The following is a 19,463-nucleotide window of genomic DNA, read 5'->3' on the forward strand; positions in this document are numbered from 1 at the left end:
CTTTAACTACCTGCAATTCATACATTCCTATTCACCCTAGTACAGAGTTTATGTCCAATATAACAAATACTGACCACTGGAAACTAATAAAGCTCTATTGTATGATATATTGGATTTTTTAAAAGCACGTGTCTTTGACTTAAACTTTCTACATGAGAAACAAAGATTAGACTTCAAAAAAGAGAGAACAGACATTTGCAAAGATACCATAGTTTTCATGGTAAGAAACATCCTGAAGGCAAAGTATATAAAAGCGATGTGTTGTTGTCCTAGCTACTAAAATATATCAACTGCAAAAAAGTTCTTGATTAATTTATCACATAAGCCTAAAAGAAAACATTGTTAGTGTTAGAAGGAAATGATGGTACCTCCATTTCTCAAGGATGCATGCAAATGTATGCATAAAAATCAATGTATGATTGCGTACAATCAGGCAATACTTATTGCTAAAATTGACAGTCAATGCTGTCAGATTGGTTTGTATGTGATTTGAGCAATATTCTAAGGAGGCAATAGATAAGATCTAAAATATTGATCAAAAAGCAACACAAGCTAGGTCTCTTTACAATAGCATGACTTTTGAAACGCGGTTACCAAATTTTAAGTCTAAATGTTGCTTCTTAAACTTGTTTGGCACACTCTCAAACTTCACATAAGATACATGAAGCCAAAGACTTACATCTAAGCATTGCTAACGAATTCCAATGGCGAATATAGCATAGGCGAAAAGAGAAATAGTTCATAATTAAACTGACAATTTTTATCCTAATTACAATGCATATTAGTAGTCGCGAGTACTACGTGCGTATTACTCATGACAAAAAATAATATTATACTGGACGGTTTTGTTTAAAAAGCTATGAAGGAGGAAAATACTGCCTATGGGATCTACAGTCAGCACTAAATTTGTTTATCGTTTTTAATTTATGCTTTAGACTGGTATTCAAAAATACATGTTTTACTATGTACTAATATAATATCAAATAAAGTAACATTATGGCTGCTTTGGGTAATACTAAACAGGGCTCTGCTAGAATATGTTATGAATATGCTAGAATATGCTAGTGTATGTTCGTGCATGGCCAGTCAACCAGGAACAGTTCCAGCTGTGTTAACACCGGCAACAACACCGCACGGTTGTTCCTTCTGTAACGCGGAAAACAATCGTGAATTTAGCGATTCCATCTCAACCTTTTTTGCGAAAATAAATTTTTCTCAATGCTTCTAAAATATAATATAGAGCAATAGCATGACGCCTGATATTTTTCTTATTGTGAGCGTTCAACTACTGTATTGCATTGGTTGAAATTATCTGAGAATGTATTTTAGTTGTAAATGTTTTTCTTTAGGGTTACACAGTTATTGTTAAGTTTAACCTTCACGCCTCGTTTCTGTGTACCACCAAAATAGGTAGCAATGTCTTTACTGTTTCTTGCTGCTAGTATTTTACGCGACATAAATTCGAAAAAATCTACGGTAAAAACCGCAGTTTATTCGACTGTTTATCAGGTAAATTCTCGTTTTAGTTCCTATCTATTCTGTTAGTCTAGTCTCCTGTAAGAGTCCTGTTTGAATGTAATAGGTATATATGATGTTATAATGCTTATCTATCTATCTATCTCGATAAAATATCTCTTGTGGCCCGATAAGCCTTTAGAGATAAGATGCGACTATTGTGTTGGATCCTGCGACCAACACGTAGAGGCGACTAGGTCGGCTTACTCTACCGGTCTGCATTCACTCTTCACAGGGGCTGTGTAAGGGTTGCCCGTGACCAACACGCGGAGGCGACTAGGTCGACTTACACCACCGGTCCACATCAACCACCTTACACCAGGAATTGCTCCCAGAGTGGTGCTATACTAGTTCGACAAGGTCGACCTGAGGTCGACGGGGTCGACAGTGTTTCTGTGGCTTTACTCCCACAGCACAGTCCATAGACTGAGTCTTGGAGTAAAGTAAGTGCTCAGTGTGGTTCTGCTATTGCGCAAAGTAACAGAAGAGTATGGTTCCAAATGCAAGGCATATATTGAACACTATACAAGAGCCGAGGCTCTGCCTTAAATACAGCTGATTATGCAAATAAGGTAGCAAAGGCCAGCCTCTTTTAGAGGCGTGGTTACATAAATGAAAAAGGGAGTACAACTCCAAATGATGTAAAAGAAAAGGAAATGGCAACATACGTTTCCATCACACTATAACGATAAAAGAGATCAGATATTCTTGTGAAATCGAGAGTTAAATAAAATCTGCTATTGAGCTTGTTCCATATATATATCAAAACTTCATGACTCGGTTGAAAAAATGAGAACTTCATGGCATCTGTATTAATAGTGTGCCTAATATTAGACCCACGAGTAAAATAGGCGGAGTTGCACAGTGTAAACTTTTTAAAATCGACCATAAGGTCTTGATTTAAAATTTTCAGTAAAGTGTTTTTATCCTTAGTGCATCTTCTCTCTTCAAGAGTGTGCCAAGACATGTTTTCCATTGAAGATGTAATACTGTCATACTTTCTAAAACCGTTTGCCCATCTGAACGCTCTTCTGTTTATGGCTTCTAAATCCCTAATGATGTACATAAAATGTGGACTCCACACCTCTGAAGCATACTCCAGTAAAGGACGACATACACTAAAATAAGCCGTTCTCTTAACAGCATGGGAAGTTCCTTTAAGAGTTCGCATAAGCATGTAAAGGGTGGCATTAGCCTTACGCATAATAAAATTTATATGATCACTAAAATTGAGCGATTTAGAAACCTGTATGCCCAGGTATACAAAGGAATGGGATGAAATAAGTGGAGTGCCTCCATAACTGTATGTATGCAAAAATTTAACCGGCTCCATTGACGTGGATGTGCATTTAGCTACATTAAATTTTAGCTGCCAAGATCCGGCCCACGCAGCAACTCTGCTCAACTGGTCCTTCAATGCTTGGCTGTCGGACACGCAACTAACAGGCCTGTAAAGGATGGCATCATCGGCAAATAAGCGTATAGATGTTGATGGACAGTTTAAAGCCTCTGGCAGGTCATTGATGTAAATGAGAAAAAGTAGTGGTCCGAGCACTGAACCCTGAGGCACACCCGAGGTCACCTGGGTCGGCTGAGAAAGACAACCATTAACGATGACCCTGAATGTTCGACCCGAGAACCAGTCTCGGATCCATGCCACTATGTTTGGATTTAGGCCATAGTATATAAGTTTATGCAATAATTTATTGTGAGGGACCGTATCAAAGGCTTTACTAAAATCTAGAACTAAAACGTCTACTTGAGTATTGTGATTGTTATAAGAAGCTAAATCTGATATTGTATGAATAAGCTGTGATTCACAGCTGTGTTTTTTGCGGAAACCATGTTGAGTTTCGCTTAGGATGTTGTTATGATCGAGAAAGTTGCGTATGCTGTGAGCAATAATATGCTCAATTAACTTCGACGGGACGCTAGTCAGAGAAATTGGCCTGTAGTTAAGCGGTGCTTTTCTGTCGCCTTTTTTGAAAACAGGTTATGTATTGTTTACAACATGCCTTTGTTATGTTAGTGCCTTAGAAAATTTAATTACTACTAATTATTTGAGTTTGATATTTTGGTGTCTCAAAAAGCTTTATTGCATTACAAATGTGTTTGATTTTGTTTTATTTTGGCCTACCTATCAACGAGTTCAATATACAAGTAGCTATCTAGATCACTAGTTAATCTTTCTTGATCATTCTAGATCTGCTTCATCCCACCTGCATATAAATTTCCAAAACTATTCAAGAATGTGCAGGCGAAGAATTAAGATTATTTCCAATGGAAGATATGCCATATATGCTTACAATACATAGTTGCAGAGCAAAAATCAGAGCCTCCTAAAAAGTTTAAAAATTGTAGCATTACACTAACATCATCAACTCGTTTGTATTTTTTGTAATCTCACAGTGAGTTATTGTATTACCTCCGCTATGATATTGCAGAACAAGAAGCAGTTGATGTCAGTTGTTTGTGAATGTCTGAGACACGCTTCAATATTACGCGAAGTTTTGGAGCTTAGTAGTTTTCAGCTATGTGATAAAAGGTTCAAGAAGAATGAAGAGCTAGCACTTGTTGTTTTGCACCAGCATCTGTTTGGGAAGGGGTTGAATGGCTGCTACTCTAAGTTCAAGGTGCACTTTACTCACATCTTCAAGTTCTTTCATACAAGAATAGCAAGTGTTGGATAGAAGTTGATAATTTGGTTTGCTTCTCTTGTGGAAACTAAAATATATGCTTTTTCTGAAGGTGTTAATATAAGCTGTAATGGATTTCGTTTGATCCCACAATGATAAGTTGAACCTCTTCATGAAGCTTGTGCTTTTAGATATTTTGATTTTAGTGCAGAGTATTTGCATTCATGAGATAGACTCGTGTGTTTTACAATTGAATAGAAGAAAATTGAAATACCAATGACACGGCCCTGATTTTGTTTGGAAGCTTTTTCAACTAACGCTCTCTTGTAGGCTTTAGTAATTACGCTAGTCACGTATCATGGCTTAGAATCTGCCAACTTTTGTTACTCATCCATATTATTTTTATAAGAATAGATGACACATTTTGTGACATTTGCTATCCCTAGACCCTGGAATAAACTTTTTTATAGACTTCCTGTAGCAATATTATATTTAATTTTTCTTTCGAATAGAAAACGGTCGAAAGTCAAAAGTCTGCAATACACTCAGCAACAGTGAGAGTTAAGTTAATACACAAAGTCAAATCATTGAATGAGATAGTCAGCTCCAGTTCTAATATCCCAGGTATTATCCTGTAGTACCTGTTCGTTTAGTTGTCTGTTTTATATTCGTCTTCTGTCCGCTTTATTCACATCTGTATCCTACAAAACCGATATTTGTTGTTTCCTCTGTTCAGCTCTTTTTTGCACTCATAGAATACCCAATTTTTTTCTCACTTAACTGGTTTCTGCTTATATGTTGTTCTGAGTCTTTACTGTTTTGATATTTCAAGCTACTAGGTATGTATTGAAACAATCTTTTGAAAAACAAACTGTCATGGCATGGCTTCCTCGCACTCAGAACTACATGGTTCTTTGATCATAACTTGGACTACTGTCAAATTTGTTTTTAAATCTAGTGCTATCATTCGCAGCGCTTCCACGGTACATTCGAGTGAATACTATCGTTGCTTCAGTATCAGATGTTCTCTCCACATTCAAGTCTTCAGGCTATGAGTATATCGATATTGATAATGCAGACTCGCAATCCTCAAGTAGTTGGGTCAGTGTTGACCCAGATATTAGCAACTTACTCACCTTACCAACTTCCATAGATCTTCACAATCATAATATCTTGCTGAACGGCAGCATTATACTACAAGATAAGGTAAGGGTCTTTTATTAAAGGGTTGATAAAATTAGAAATAGATGAATTGTCCCCTACAGTTTATAAGCATTGAATCGTCCAGTCATGTTCTATAATTTCAACTGTGAGCCATTACTTTTAGTTTAGGCACTAACAATAACCTTAGTCAGTTGCCCAAACCTATACAGTTAGTTGAAAGTAGATATTTTATAGATTCATGGTTCTGTCGCTACAGGCCAGCTGCTTGAGCTCCTTCGTTTTGAATCCTCCTTCTGGCAGTCATGTGATTGACGCTTGTGCAGCTCCTGGAAATAAAACATCTCATCTCGCCGCTATTATGAGCAATACGGGGTAAGATCAGAGATCAGTTTACATGTTTAGCCGCCGTGTGTATGAAATTAATCACATGCTTTTGCAAATCCGTGACATATCTTTTGCAGGCTGATAACGGCATTTGAAAAGAACAAGAAACGCTCAAAGATTCTTGAAAGCATGCTAAGTAAAGCCAAGGTTACCTGCTCTAAAGTGATCAATGCTGACTTCACTCAGTGTGATGTTACTAAATACAGTGATGTAGAGTATATATTGGTAGACCCTTCGTGTAGTGGATCAGGTAAAGCTTTGGTTTACCTCTGTAACATTATCAATCGAGCCTAATGCAACTTATCAAATTTTACCCTATAATGATTTTGTTATGATTGCCGCGCAGTAAGTCATTGAAGCTGTCAAAGTGTGCATATCTCAGCCAAAACAATCGAAGTTCGTAAAAATTGGCAAGACAGCCCCCAACTGTTATCTAAAAATTAGCGTTATTCCAGTTTTTTTTCCTATGGGTGCGCAATTCTATTTGCTGCGTTTTAATTATAGTCGAATTCATTATTTATGAAGCGATAATGTAAATACTACACTCACTAATAATATCTTGTTCAATAAAGATGCAGTTCTGTTGATCCTGGCCAAAGGATTTGCATGCAGCTCGGGCTATTTGGTTGCAAGCTTTGGCTTTCTCAAACAAAGCTTCTCCATAAGTACACTATTTCAGTAAAACTAGGGTTTAAAAATTTTCCATTGTATTTCTCATTTGCATCTTTTTAGAATTAGTAAAACTATACAATTAGTTTCAAATCGAAAAACTATCTATTACGTTAGAGTGTGTTCTTATTAACAAGCGCAGACAAATCCCCAACCATTATAAAACTTAATTTTTTAATGGGTCTAATTAATAGTATTTTTTATTTAATAATTGATACATTTTTTGTTATAGCTAGCTTTCCCATTCATTCCTGTTATTGCATGTTTCATTCTCATCTCCATTAATTTGCTATGGCATAGGTATCACTGGCAGGCTTGGTTCTATTGAAGAAGACAACTCCTACTCAGAAGAACGTCTTGAGAAGCTCGCTTCTTTTCAGTCAGTTATATTAAAGAAAGCTCTTTCTTTTCCTCGAGTAAAGAAAGTTGTGTACTCAACCTGCTCAGCGCATAGCAAGGAAAATGAGCAGGTGGGTTTACTAGTAATTTCATGACATATTATATTAATCAGATAAGGCAGTTGGGTCTTTATAACTTTGAGATGATGTTTCCTTTGCTACTAAGGTCATCTATACAAGTTGTCTGGACATCAAACAGATTTAATCTCTGTACCACTGTATAAGTTTTGCTACTTTGTATGGCCTGGATATTTTATGTTGCTAGACGTGATTACAACCCTCCATAACCTAATTTCTGCATCATGATAAGACATTTGCTATAAGATGCTATTACCACCAGCTTCTATTTATAATCAATCTTAAAAATTTTTTCCTTACCCTATTAAAGATCAACTTTGAAACATTTGTCGAAGCTCATATCTTTTTTCGTTAGCTTCTGTAAGTTGTTTGAACATCTTTGTTGGTTTCACAGGTGGTGAGGGATGTGCTTACCCAGATGGAGGGCCGGTTTACACTTGAAGAAGCATTACCAAGCTGGTCTCATCGAGGAGAAACGTTAGATGAGGAGTTTCCATTAGGGGTCAATTGTATTCGAGCCTCTCCACAGACTACCAAAACTATAGGCTTCTTTTTAGCCCTTTTCACCAAAACTTCAGATTTCTCGTAATTTCTATATATTTTCATGACTACTTTTTATGTTCCTTTTACACTTGAATAGCCAAACTTGTCATGTCAGGTTTTTGTTACAATTGTTGTTAGCAAGTTTGGTGGTTTCTTTTTAGTTGATACCAGCTGATATGAGGCTGATAATGTTCTGAATAAAAGGCTGGTCACACCCTATTATATTGATAGTTGACTATTTGTCATAATTATGAGACTTGCTATTTGTTACTTGCTATTACGTCAACTTGAAGCCATTTCAGTGCCTCTTTCGAGATGTTTCAATAAAGAGCTATTCAAACCAGCTACCCTCAGGTTTTATACTAGAAAAAGCTAGCTTCGTAAAAGATCGTTTACATCAAACTTTGCAGCATACCAGTAAAAATAACTTTGGTCAAAAACCACATCATGAAATTAATCATCTTTTTTACATCTCACATGTTAAAAATTATATGCACTACAATTTGAAAATTAGTAATAAAATAGTAGTGCTAGGGCTGTATAATACATTCATTATTACTTATTAATTGTGTCAATGGTTTCTGTTCTAAAAGGGAAAATCAAAGAGTCAGAGGGGAATTGTAAATAAAACACCCAGCTCGTCCATCTCTTGGAATATGGTGGTTCAAATAGTAGTAGATCGATCACTTTTAAAAAAACCGTGTTTTTCTATATTGGGAGATATATGCCTGTCATATTTGCGAGGGTTCTTTTATTACAAAATTGGGATACCCGGCACTGAGAAAATATTGTATTGCTTGCCGAAAAGCGAGTCGCCTTAGTGTTAAAATTCAGTTCAAACGTACTACAATAGAACATGGTACAATCACACTACTCACTAAAACATAAACCTACTTCGAACATCAACATTAGAGTACCAACACACGTTCTCGTTACATGCATTCAATATATCTATTTTTACTCTGTTCACATTGGAAGTCAATACTTTGACAAGGCCCAATGATTTGAGCCAGAAGCATGGTATGCCGGGAGTCAAACTGGTCATCAATAATTCCTTATTAGTGGGTAGAAAGACACCTGAGGAAGTTCACAAGACTGCTCAAGAGTTTCTATCGTACATGGCTTCTATTTCTATCAAACAAGTAGAGATCATACACACGACCTTTTACCTACCGTAATCTTTTCTCACAATAAGTGAAGTAGACTGTCGTCAACCAGTTCCTAACTCAAAAACAACCTGTTCCTACAAAATGCAGGGATCTTGCTTTTGTGAATTTTAACGATAGCTTATAAAGCATTTTGTTTGCAAATTGTAATAATAGTTTTTTGCGGATATACTTTGTTCACACATCGAAAATAATCGTACATTCAATGATACTTTTTACATCTATACCAGCAGAGGATATTGATGGCGCTATGGTGTTCATAGACAGTCGTTGCAACAATGATACATAATTTTCAATGTACTGTACTTACTTTCTGTACCTACAGCCCTTTTCCATTCACTTTGAGGTATTTCTAAAGATTATTGCATGAAAGTTTTTCTCATAACTGATGCATATGATGAACTAATATCCAGAAGCATATCTACATGTCTTAGATTGTTAAATAACTTATAGTTTATTTAAATTATAAATGATATTAGTAGAAATGACAGTATGCATTCACTGAGATGATAGAAATGTTAGTAACTACGTTACTAAAGCCAGAATGTGATGCCATTGCAAGACAAATTTGATCAAACTGTATGTTTGATGAGTTGATGTTGTTGTTGATGTTGAGTTGATGTTTGATGAGTGGTATGTGGGGAGCAGCTGTGGCTCAGTGGTTAGTGCGCTGGCATATGATCAGTAGTTAAGGGGTTCAAATCCCATGAGAACCATTAGTGGTGTTAGGAAGGGCATCTAGCCGTGATTGCTTATGCGCTAACTCTCATGAGCAATTGGTGATAGTAAATCCCATACTAGGAGGGTGGCCATTTTTGCAAGTGAATCAAGTAAATACAAGTGACCCCTAATGGGAAAAGATAATCATTTGGTTTACCAGATCGATGTTTATTTTAGAAATCTTTCCTGTAAAGGTAAGCATAAAAGGACAGTGCAAATGGAGCAACTGAAAGTTCGAGGAAAAATGGGTTCAGATGTTTATGGAATTGCTGCTTTAATCTTCTTTAACATTAATCTGGTAAACAATCATGTTGTTTACCAGATTGATGTTTATTTTAGAAATCTTTCTCGTGAGGGTCTGCATACAGGGAAAATGCAAATGAAGCGAGTGAAAGTTCGACGAATATCGGGTTCAGATGTTTATGGAATTGCTGCTAACTCTCTGAAAGAGTGCATCAAGAAGGGATGTCACTTTTTAAGGTAGTTATCAACAATAGATTTATCAATAGATGTGTACATGAATAGGAAGCATTTGTAGTTCCAACTTCACCATTCATTCTACTTAACTTCATGTCATTAATGCTCTGAAATGCCAAAATCTAGCCTCTAGGGCTGAGCACATGCCAATCATAGGTTTTTTTGGCCTAGTATATGCTTGCTGTAAATAGGAGCTCACCATAGTGAGAATTCTTGAAAGAAATTCAAAACCATTTGTTGTGCTTTAATGCAAATCCAACCTATAAACCTGAATAAAGAATTAGTATCTTTCACAACTTTTCTCACTCCAATTGAGTTATTTAGTCTGACCTTCTGTATCAGATTCACCCATTTTTGTGTCTAGCCCTTTTTTCTCTTTGACAAGATTTGTTAATATCGGTCTCAGTAATGTATATGCTAATTCTTGCTACATATATATATTTTGGTATTATTTTTTATTGTTGTCTCCCCACTTGGTGTTACACTGTTTTACATTATACAGTCAAACCACAGTTTTTAACTATAATCTGTTCTAGAAAGCTGTCGGAAAGCGGTTTGTTTGAAATCCAAAACTATTTTTCCCATTATCATTAATGTAAATAGTTTGAGCCCTTTGCTAGTCTAGACAACTACATTTTCTCAAAGCAGTTTTTTTCTACTATTTCACACCATAAACTCTATACAAATGTAATAGAAAGCAGGTAATATGTAAAATACAGTGACTGTATCATAATAAATACGTCAATAGTTTGACAGATGTACTGTACTATATCTGTAGCAACTTGTTCACTCGGTCTTGTATATTCTATATAATAAATAGAGAAGTGTAGGAATATACTGTATTGCGTTTTAATAAAATATGTTCCAAGGTCATAAAAAACAAATACTTCATAAGTTTTGTTTTCACTCATTTTAACATAAACATTGAAGTATCAAAATATAGTCTATGCTAGGTTAGAGATCTAAAAGAATTTAAAAAATTACTATAACAAATTCTAGCAAAAATAAAAATGATGAGAGAAACATTTCTCTTCTATTTCTACTGACTAGCAAAAAGATGCTACATCAGGGTATTTAAGGATAGCCTGAGCTTTGTTTGATTTGATTGAAAACCGAAGTATTGGTTGAAATCTGAAGCTTAAAAATCTGAAGCTTTTTTTGTCAAAACCTGATTTGATTTGAGATCGGAAACTTTATACATGTAAATTTGAGTTATGATCATTTTCTCATTCTATTTTAAAATTCTCATTAGATATTCTCCACCGTAATGTTTTACAAAAAAGCTCAAAAAATGTATATTTCTCAAAGGTGGTCTTTCCACGTTTGGATTTGTCCAGCTACATGTATAGCTAAATTTTTGGATTAAAGAATTTGTATCGCAAAAGATTTGATCTCAGACCCTCCCAGTCACTAGTCCAATGCAGTCACAGGAGCTTGATGTATCCATTAGGCGATATATGTCGCTATATGGGAGCAAATACGCTACCACTCTCCGTTACGACACCGCGTGATGGCGCAACATCATGGAGATCTGTAGCGTAATTTTATGTGTGCTCAATTGTGTGAGCAAGTAATTAGCTTACTGTAATTATTTATTGGCAATGTGCCAGGCTAATAGCAAGTGGCAGGCAACTACATTACCTCTCATTGTTTATAAGCTGATTTTCAATGTCTGGGCAACGTCGGTCATCCATCTAATATATATATATATATAGATTATAGTGTTTGTTTTCTGTTGTTTGTGTCCAGTTATAGCAATAAAGTTATAGTAATGTAGAATCTGCTTTTCATTATATATATGATATATATATATATAATATATATAGATATATATATATATATAATATATATATATATATATATTATATATAAAGGCCGCTTCACACTGGCCTTGAACTTAGAACTTCCAGTTCCAAAGACAGGTTTACTATCCATTACATCCAACTGGCCATACTATGGAATAATTGTGTATATCATACTTATTACACAAGTCAAACTTTAATACTGACTGATTAAAATAACATGATTGGTTTGTTGACAAGTTTTTATAGTATTATTATTAATTTATTATTTATTAATTATTATTATGAATTATTATTATTATAATTATTATTATGAATTATAAACATTTTTAAATAACTTATAATATTACAACAAGCAGTTTCAGAGTCATCAATTTGTCTTGATGTTTAGATTACTAATGGCTTTAGTTCAGAGTAGTTATCTAGCCAATTAGAAAGTTTAACAAGGAGTGGTAGCTTTTTAAAGATAAATTTTTTTTTGCTGAATTCTGGTTCAATTGAACCCCTCATACCTTGCAACTATCTTTCGCATTTTTTTATAATTTTATTCATTATATTTGATCTTTTTAGCTAGTGTTTGTTTTTTACGTCTGACCCTCCTGTAGATCACCAGCTTTTTAGTTTACAGTTTCCTTTTTTACCTTTTGTCATCGTCATTCTTAATCATGGATTTGCACAAACGATGTGATCAGTTCAAACCAATTTTATTTGCTTTAGATCGATAAGAAAGATTTTCAACATGTCATACATGAAGACGCAATTGTAGAAGCTAACACCTACTTTGTCAGCTTGCCAATTGATAGCCTTTTCATATTCACCACACAATCTGGTATGTCCACTAAAATATCTCTATTTATTACATGACGAACACATGAAATGTGAGGATGAAGATAGTACTGTAGGGATGCACAGAACTATTGAATAGTAATATGCTTTGCAGCCTCCAGAGTAAGAGAAACATTGGTCTCCACAAATAAGGCCATAAACGCTACTATTCAAATTATTTTACTGTTCCTGTATTTTAGTTAAAAGCATCATTATATTTCAATTTAATAAATTATTGTTTTGTTAGTGTTACAAGTACTGATTGTATAGCAAATATCACTGAGTACAGTAATCACTCCCACGATCAGTGAAAATTCGTAAAATAGAAACTAATTTTTTAGGTTGATTAGTTGATTTTGAGTGTTGAGGGTGTTTAAGATAAATGAGGAAAGACGTCACAAGTACGTTGCACATTTGTACTTTACAAAATTTAGAAAAGTAACAACCTGTGACGGCTGCTAGCATAATAGTGTTAGCATGTTAGCTGCTAGCATAATGATATTTGCGGAGAAATGATAGTCTTATGTATTTTTTTTGTTTGATTTTTTAATGAATATTGTTACTCCGTTGAGTAATCAAACCATGAAAGGTGAATTATGAATTAGAGAGTGAATACTGTATGATCAATGATAAACTTCAAACTAATACAGGTTCCAACATGGTCTATGAGTCACATTGTCAATAATTGATATAGAACACTTTGTAGATTCAAGGACAGATCTGATATGTAAGCTGCTCGAGCATCAGCGAATGAATGGCATGACTCGGGATGATATAGTCATGTTGGCTCGAGATAAAGTCAAATCAGAACTACCCAAAACTGTCCTTGACCTGATGGTTACCAAGGGTGATACCGCCATCAGGTCTCATAGATTGTATTTTGTAGGTATCGGGAATAAATCTTGGAAAACTAAGTCTAAAGTAATGGAGGAGAGTGCTAAAAATAGAGTTTGCTCATATTTCTATGATGTGAGTATCTTTATGTTGATAATTGACTGTTATTACACTGCAAGTGATTCTCTGCCTGCTGTTGGGGTATTCAACAACAGGCAGAGAGTTACTCATCCTTCTACTGCCCATCGTCTTCGTACTCGCCATAGTCTTCCTACTTCTTGTGGTCTTCGTACTGACTATGGTCTTCCTACTCCTTGTGGTCTTTGTACTTCTCGTGGTCTTCCTACTCCCCGCCATCTTCCTACTCTTTGTCATTTTCCTACTTCCTGTCATCTTCCTACTTCCCGTCGTCTTCCTACTCTCCGTCATCTTCCTACTACCCGTCATCTTCCTACTTCCCGTCGTCTTCCTACTCTCCGTCGTCTTCTTAGTCCCTGTTGTCTTCCTACTACTCGTCATCTTCCTACTTCCTGTCGTCTTCCTACTCTCCGTTGTTTTCTTAGTCCCTGTTGTCTTTCTACTCCTCGTGGTCTTCCTACTTCCCGTCGTCTTCCTACTCTCCGTCGTCTTCTTAGTCCCTGTTGTCTTCCTACTCTCCGTGGTCTTCCTACTCTCCGTCGTCTTCTTAGTCCTCGTGGTTTTCCTACTCCTTGTGGTCTTCCTACTCATTTTATCAGAAAGTATCAGTAGTTTTCTATCATTTGTGACTGTTTTTAATGTTTGAGGTGATCTGACTGCTTGGATATTTCAAGATTAAGATTAACAAAACCCTTATCGTTGTTAAAATGCTTTATCTATACTCTTTAAAGCAAAGCAGTCATTGAAGGACGCTAAACTGACAGAGAAAGAAGCAGAGATAGTCAGGAGAACTCTATGTCAGTAGAAAGGTCGTTTATCCAAGAACGACCATTGTTCTTGTTATTTTTCTAGAGATAATCATACTGAGGAGTCATTCTGTGATGCTGACGGGTGGTTTGAATGTGAAAGGGTGAGTTTCTGATAGAGCATGCAACTCTTGATGTCACGAGCTGTAACCGGTTGGTCAGACACCCCTGGGTGTGTTTAGTACCTATACTCATTTGTAATTGGTCTAACTACCTAAATATAGTATTCCATTTTTGATTGGCTAGATCAGTCTATCACTTGTGATAGGTCTAACTACCTAAAGGTAGTGTATTCAGTTTTTGATCGGTTTAATTTGTCGTACTGCAATGGTCAATAGTTTTTATGTCAAATAATTTGGATAGTTCAGTGTAGGAACTTGGTAGATTCGCATGAATATTTTATTTATTGTATTTCTACTCTCTGTTATCAGTGAAAGAACAAGCTAATATATCTGCGCAGTTGTTATTATAGGACTACAAATCTGAAAGCTGTCCGTATAAACAAACCATGAACTTTAGGCAAGAACTTAATCTAGGTCACTGGATTAACCCTTACTGGTCAAGAGAGGGACGAATTTTGTTTAGCACATGGAATTTAAACCACCAGTAAGTTTGATTATAGAATGTGCATTGTTCTTTTCAGAACTCTTTCTATCTTTTCATATTTAGGGATTATTTATTTTCCTCTTTTTTTGCTTTCCTTTCTTTTTTATCTTATCTCTTCCTCTTCTCCATCTTTTCTTTACTTTTTCCACTATTTTCCTATTTTCCTTCCATTTTTTCGATCTTCCTCATTCTCTCCCTTTCTGTTTGGATGTCTAGAAACAGAACTGTTGATTCCAGCAGTCATTGAATAACAGCCTAGTATAATTTTTAGTTTTCACCATTAGTTTTCATATTGATTTATCTTCTTTCTTGCAGAATTGAGAAGTCACAGACAGTGATGCCTGGACTAGTAAAACTAATTTGAGAAGGAGATAGATATAGGATCAACTTTGATTATTTCTATGACCTCTTATTTACTAGGGATAACATAAGACTTGTTCACATTGTGTGTCATGATAAAACTGATCATAGTGAGTTGGTACTAGCTGAGAGAAAGGTTCTACTCAAACTGGAAAAGTAGCTTATCAATCATATAGGTTACAGGTAGTACAGTTCTATGATTATGTACAGAATAGGCTACTAAATATCATGTTTAATATGTTAAATATTTAATAGTCTCTCACTAGTATTCAGTGTTTGTTTTACTCAATTGTTTATTGATAAATTGTAGAAATTTATACATTTCATTTCATAATTGAGTTTTGTATGCTTTTAATAGATATCTATTTTATTTATCTTATCCACCATTTTTTTTTCTAGTCTGATAGTCTGGAGATCCTCTGGCTACTGATAGAATAGAGTTATTATTCACTAATGCAACTCGCTGGAAGAGCCAGTAAATTTACAGATTTATATCAATGGAATTTTTTAGAAATCGTTTTACTCAATGGTGTTTTACTTCTCTCTCCATACATAAAAGTGATATTATTCTGCATGTTGCTTTTACTCAATCTTTTATTGATAATTTGTTGTAATTTATAAATTTTATATTTGAATGTCGTTTCTTTTTAATTGCATGGCTCTAGTGGATATCTATTTTATTTTTCTTCTCTAAATACTTGAATTTTAATAAATATTTTAATCCATAAAAGGTTTATTTTACTCTCGAATCTTGAAATTTAGACTGTTAACTGTCTTTATGAACATTACAGAAAGTGACAAGCCACTTGTGTTGTATTTTGTTGTGCAAACATGCATTGTAGCCGAGGTTATTTGCACAGGCCTATGGTAGCACTCTGTTCTGAATTGTGACTGGTATTGGCAAGTACTCGTTACCAGCTTCCAAGCAATCATTTTATTATAGGAAACATATTTCAGATCAAAGCTGTTTGTTGTAGAGCCAAAATTATAATGCAAACTCACTATCTTTCATTGTATTATAGGAAAAAGTTTCATTACGAAAACATGGTCTAAAGATTTGTTGCATTATTTAAATAAAACTTGTTTCCTACTCCATGCTAGTATCTTAGCTTCAGATGTGACATTACATGGTAAGGTTGACAGCCACTAGATATTTTCTTACACAAAACAGATACTATCCAGCTTATGACGTGATATCATGGATAAACTTGAGAAGTTCACAGAGAAGGTCACATCAGGTTGTGCTGCCATTTTTAACTAGACATTCAGTAGAGTAATGTGCTGTCAAGTGGGTGTCACAGGCAGCTATAAGAGCTAGAGGCAGCATGAATGGCGGAGTCAGCTGACAACTAGCTTTCCTTCCTTCAGATAAGCAAACAACCAATAGCATTCTGTTGTGAGCCTTTTTAGAGCAGCTTTTGTATTGAAGCTGGATATAATGTTTAAATTATTGACAATATGTAAACATGATGAATAGCTAGTTTTACATTAACATATGTAAAGGGGAGGGGTGGGTTTTTCATGGATAACAGACAGTAGACCGGCAGATTTTATTGACAGGTTGCTATTGACAACGCCACTATCAGCAAACAGCTAGCTTGTCTCTCTTTAGATAAACAAACAATCAATAGCATTCTATTGTGAACCTTTTGTACAGCTGCTTTAGTACTGAAGCTGGATATCATGTTCAAATCAATGATAATATAATATGTAGACATTATGAATAACTAGTTTTGTGAGAATAAAGGTGACAGGGAGGGTTGGGTTGTTCATGCATGGCACACATAGCAGCATCTTCCATCTCTTTCTCTTCTCTTTTTTCTCACTATTTTCTTACTTTCCCTCCATTCTTTTCTATTTTCCTCATTTTCCACCTTTTTCTTTGAATGCCTAGAAACAGAACTGTTGATTCCAGAGTTGAATAGCAACCTAGCATACTTTTTAGTTATCTAAATGTTTCATTAGTTTTGGCATCTTTAGGACTAGATTAATGTCCAGTGTTGCACAAGTAATAAAAAGGTTTTTGCACAACATTTTTTATTTATTTAACATATAAAACATTTACCATTTTAACTATTAAACTTCTTATTCTGAGAATATTGTTTTGTGCTGTCCAAATGAAGTTAGAGAAAAATAATAACAATAGCAAGTAAGTAAATTCTAGCCATTACTTGCTTATTAATTTACATTTAAGCATCTTTACATTTGCTTAAATTAAAAAAAAACTGTGGTAGCAGATGCTATCCATCAAATATGTTGATTACAACAACTGGTACAAACGTAAAAATAAGATATCGAAAACATCTGAAGATATCACTGAAGTGTAAAGTCTAAAATGTAGAGGCAACTCATATTTGAGATAACCTACAACTGTCCATGTAAAAAGTTTTTAGTTTTAACAGGTTTTAGCGATTGACTTTAAGAATATTTGCTAGTAGAACCGGAAATTGAATGCTCTTAATTGAAGCGACTCATTTGAAAACGGATAATTACAAAAAATAGGTAATGAGGATGAAACTTGGAAAAAACTTTCAAAAGAAAAACAAATGCAAACGGTAGTATAAATTATTAATAAAAGTGCATTAATAAAAGCTAGAAGTAAAAGTGGTAATACAACTGTGGTACGGCAAACAGATGAAATACAGGAAAACAAAAGTACAGTGCAGCAAAACATTGCAGAGCCAATAGATTTTACATAAAAATAGATAAGATAATAAGTATTGGCAAGGACAGTGTAGCGTAATGGTTAGACATACCTGCCCGTAGACTTTAAGTATGAAGTTTAAATTCAGAACTAATGCAATCTTTGTAGTAAGATTTTAATTGCTATAACTGGAGCCCTGATGGACAGATCAACAAATGGCAAATATTGATCTATACATTGATTTATCGTCCTTCTTGCAGGATTGAGAAACTCCGGACAGTGATGCCTGGACTAATAAAACTAATTCGAGGAGGTAATAGACATAGGATCAACTTTGACTAATTCTATGACCTCTTATTTACTTGGGATAACATAAGGCTTGTTCACAGTGTGTGTCATGATAAAACTAAACATAGTGAGTTGGTGGTAGCTGAGAGAAAGGTTCAGTTCCAACTGGAAAAGTAGCTTATCAATCATATAGGTTATAGGTAGTACGATTCTATGATTATGTACAGAATAGACTACTAAATATCATATTTAATAGATTAAATGTGTAACAGTCTCTCACTTGTATTCAGTGTGTTGGTGTTACTCAACCATCTATTGATAGATTGTAGTAATTTATACATTTCGGAATTGAATTTTGTATGTTTTTATTAGCTATCTATTTCTTTTAACTTATCCCCCATTTTGTCTTGTAGTCTGATAGCCCGGAGGCACCTTGGCTATAGATAGAATAGAGTTGTTATTCACTAACGCAACTCGCTAGAAGAGCCAGTAAACTTACAGATTTATATTAACAGAATTTCCTAGAAATCATTTTAATCAATAGTTGTTTACTTCTCTCTCCATACCTAAAAGTAATACTATTCTGCATGTTGCTTTTACTCAATCTTTTATTACCAATTTTTCTTATTTCATTTGACGTTTGTTCAATTTTAATTGCATGGCTTTAGTGGCTGGCTGTTTACTTTTCTCGTATGCTCTAGAAATTCAATATTTAATAAATATTTTATTCAATGAATGGCTTGCTTCTCTCTCAATTCTTGAAAGTCGGACTGATAGCTGTCTGTGTGAACGTTACTGAAAGTGACAAGCAACTTATATATATATATATATATATATATATATATATATATATATATATATATATATATATATATATATATATATATATATATATATCGACAAGCATGTCCTAGCAAACCAACCAGATATAGTGGTGGTAGACAAGGAGAACAAGAGGGCTACTATAATAGATATAGCAGTACCCAATGACTACAATATAGCCAGCAAAGAGAAAAAAGGTAGAGAAATATCTCTCTCTTAGAGAAGAGATTGAAAAATCCTGGGATGTAAGAACCACTGTAATCCCAGTAGTCATTGGGGCACTGGGCGTAATAACACCAGCGCATAAAATGTGGCTTGCCCAAATACCAACAACAATAAACTCAGGTGAGTTGCAGAAAAGTGCGCTCCTGGGAACATCTAAGATCTTGAGGTGAGTGCTCAAACTCTCAGGTCTCTGGTAAGAGACCCGAGTTAGAGCAGAAATTACCACCCATACGGGTTAACCGGGGTGAGGAAACAATTTACATATATCTATATATAAAATATATTAAGAACTGAAAACTTTTAAAACATTTTATATATATATAGAGGTATAAATATATCTTTATAAATAAATATATATATAAA

At 34.7% G+C, this 19,463-nt stretch overlaps 2 protein-coding genes and 1 long non-coding RNA gene across 4 annotated transcripts in view; 2 read left to right on the top strand and 1 right to left on the bottom strand.

The window, feature by feature from the left end:
• The window catches only part of LOC137404663 (DNA fragmentation factor subunit beta-like), a 65,933-nt gene extending 47,800 nt beyond the window's left edge, over positions 1-18,133 (top strand). The window contains exons 2-5 of one of the 2 annotated variants that reach the window (XM_068090886.1): positions 13,264-13,346; positions 14,202-14,259; positions 14,628-14,761; positions 18,026-18,133. In XM_068090886.1, coding sequence (XP_067946987.1) covers positions 13,342-13,346; positions 14,202-14,259; positions 14,628-14,761; positions 18,026-18,107 — 279 coding nt within the window. In that variant the 5' untranslated portion in view covers positions 13,264-13,341 and the 3' untranslated portion in view covers positions 18,108-18,133. Of the gene's footprint in view, positions 1-13,263; positions 13,347-14,201; positions 14,260-14,627; positions 14,762-15,076; positions 15,236-18,025 lie in introns of those variants that run through there. The other variant, XM_068090887.1, reaches the window with a different exon arrangement.
• LOC137403807 (uncharacterized) overlaps positions 1-19,463 on the bottom strand; it is a 214,628-nt gene that overhangs the window by 93,665 nt on the left and 101,500 nt on the right. The gene's annotated exons all lie outside the window — the stretch shown is intronic.
• LOC137404223 (28S rRNA (cytosine-C(5))-methyltransferase-like) lies at positions 1,495-7,728 on the top strand. Its single transcript, XM_068090384.1, has 9 exons — positions 1,495-1,509; positions 3,960-4,148; positions 4,664-4,775; positions 5,200-5,357; positions 5,572-5,687; positions 5,777-5,807; positions 5,904-5,949; positions 6,669-6,838; positions 7,239-7,728. The coding sequence occupies exons 2-9, from the start codon at positions 3,975-3,977 to the stop codon at positions 7,431-7,433; spliced, it is 1,002 nt and encodes a 333-aa protein (XP_067946485.1). The 5' UTR covers positions 1,495-1,509; positions 3,960-3,974; the 3' UTR covers positions 7,434-7,728.

The sequence above is a fragment of the Watersipora subatra genome, chromosome 9 (genome assembly GCF_963576615.1).
Source record: "Watersipora subatra chromosome 9, tzWatSuba1.1, whole genome shotgun sequence".
NCBI classification, from domain to species: domain Eukaryota; kingdom Metazoa; phylum Bryozoa; class Gymnolaemata; order Cheilostomatida; family Watersiporidae; genus Watersipora; species Watersipora subatra.

What these genes read in the sequence shown, in the direction of transcription:
- LOC137404223 (XM_068090384.1), top strand. Translation starts at nt 3,975, where the DNA reads ATGTCAGTTGTTTGTGAATGTCTGAGACACGCTTCAATATTACGCGAA. An exon ending in GCTATTATGAGCAATACGGG is followed by an intron (nt 5,688 to 5,776) that starts GTAAGATCAGAG and finishes TATCTTTTGCAG; the next exon opens with GCTGATAACGGCATTTGAAA. An exon ending in ATAGCAAGGAAAATGAGCAG is followed by an intron (nt 6,839 to 7,238) that starts GTGGGTTTACTA and finishes TTGGTTTCACAG; the next exon opens with GTGGTGAGGGATGTGCTTAC.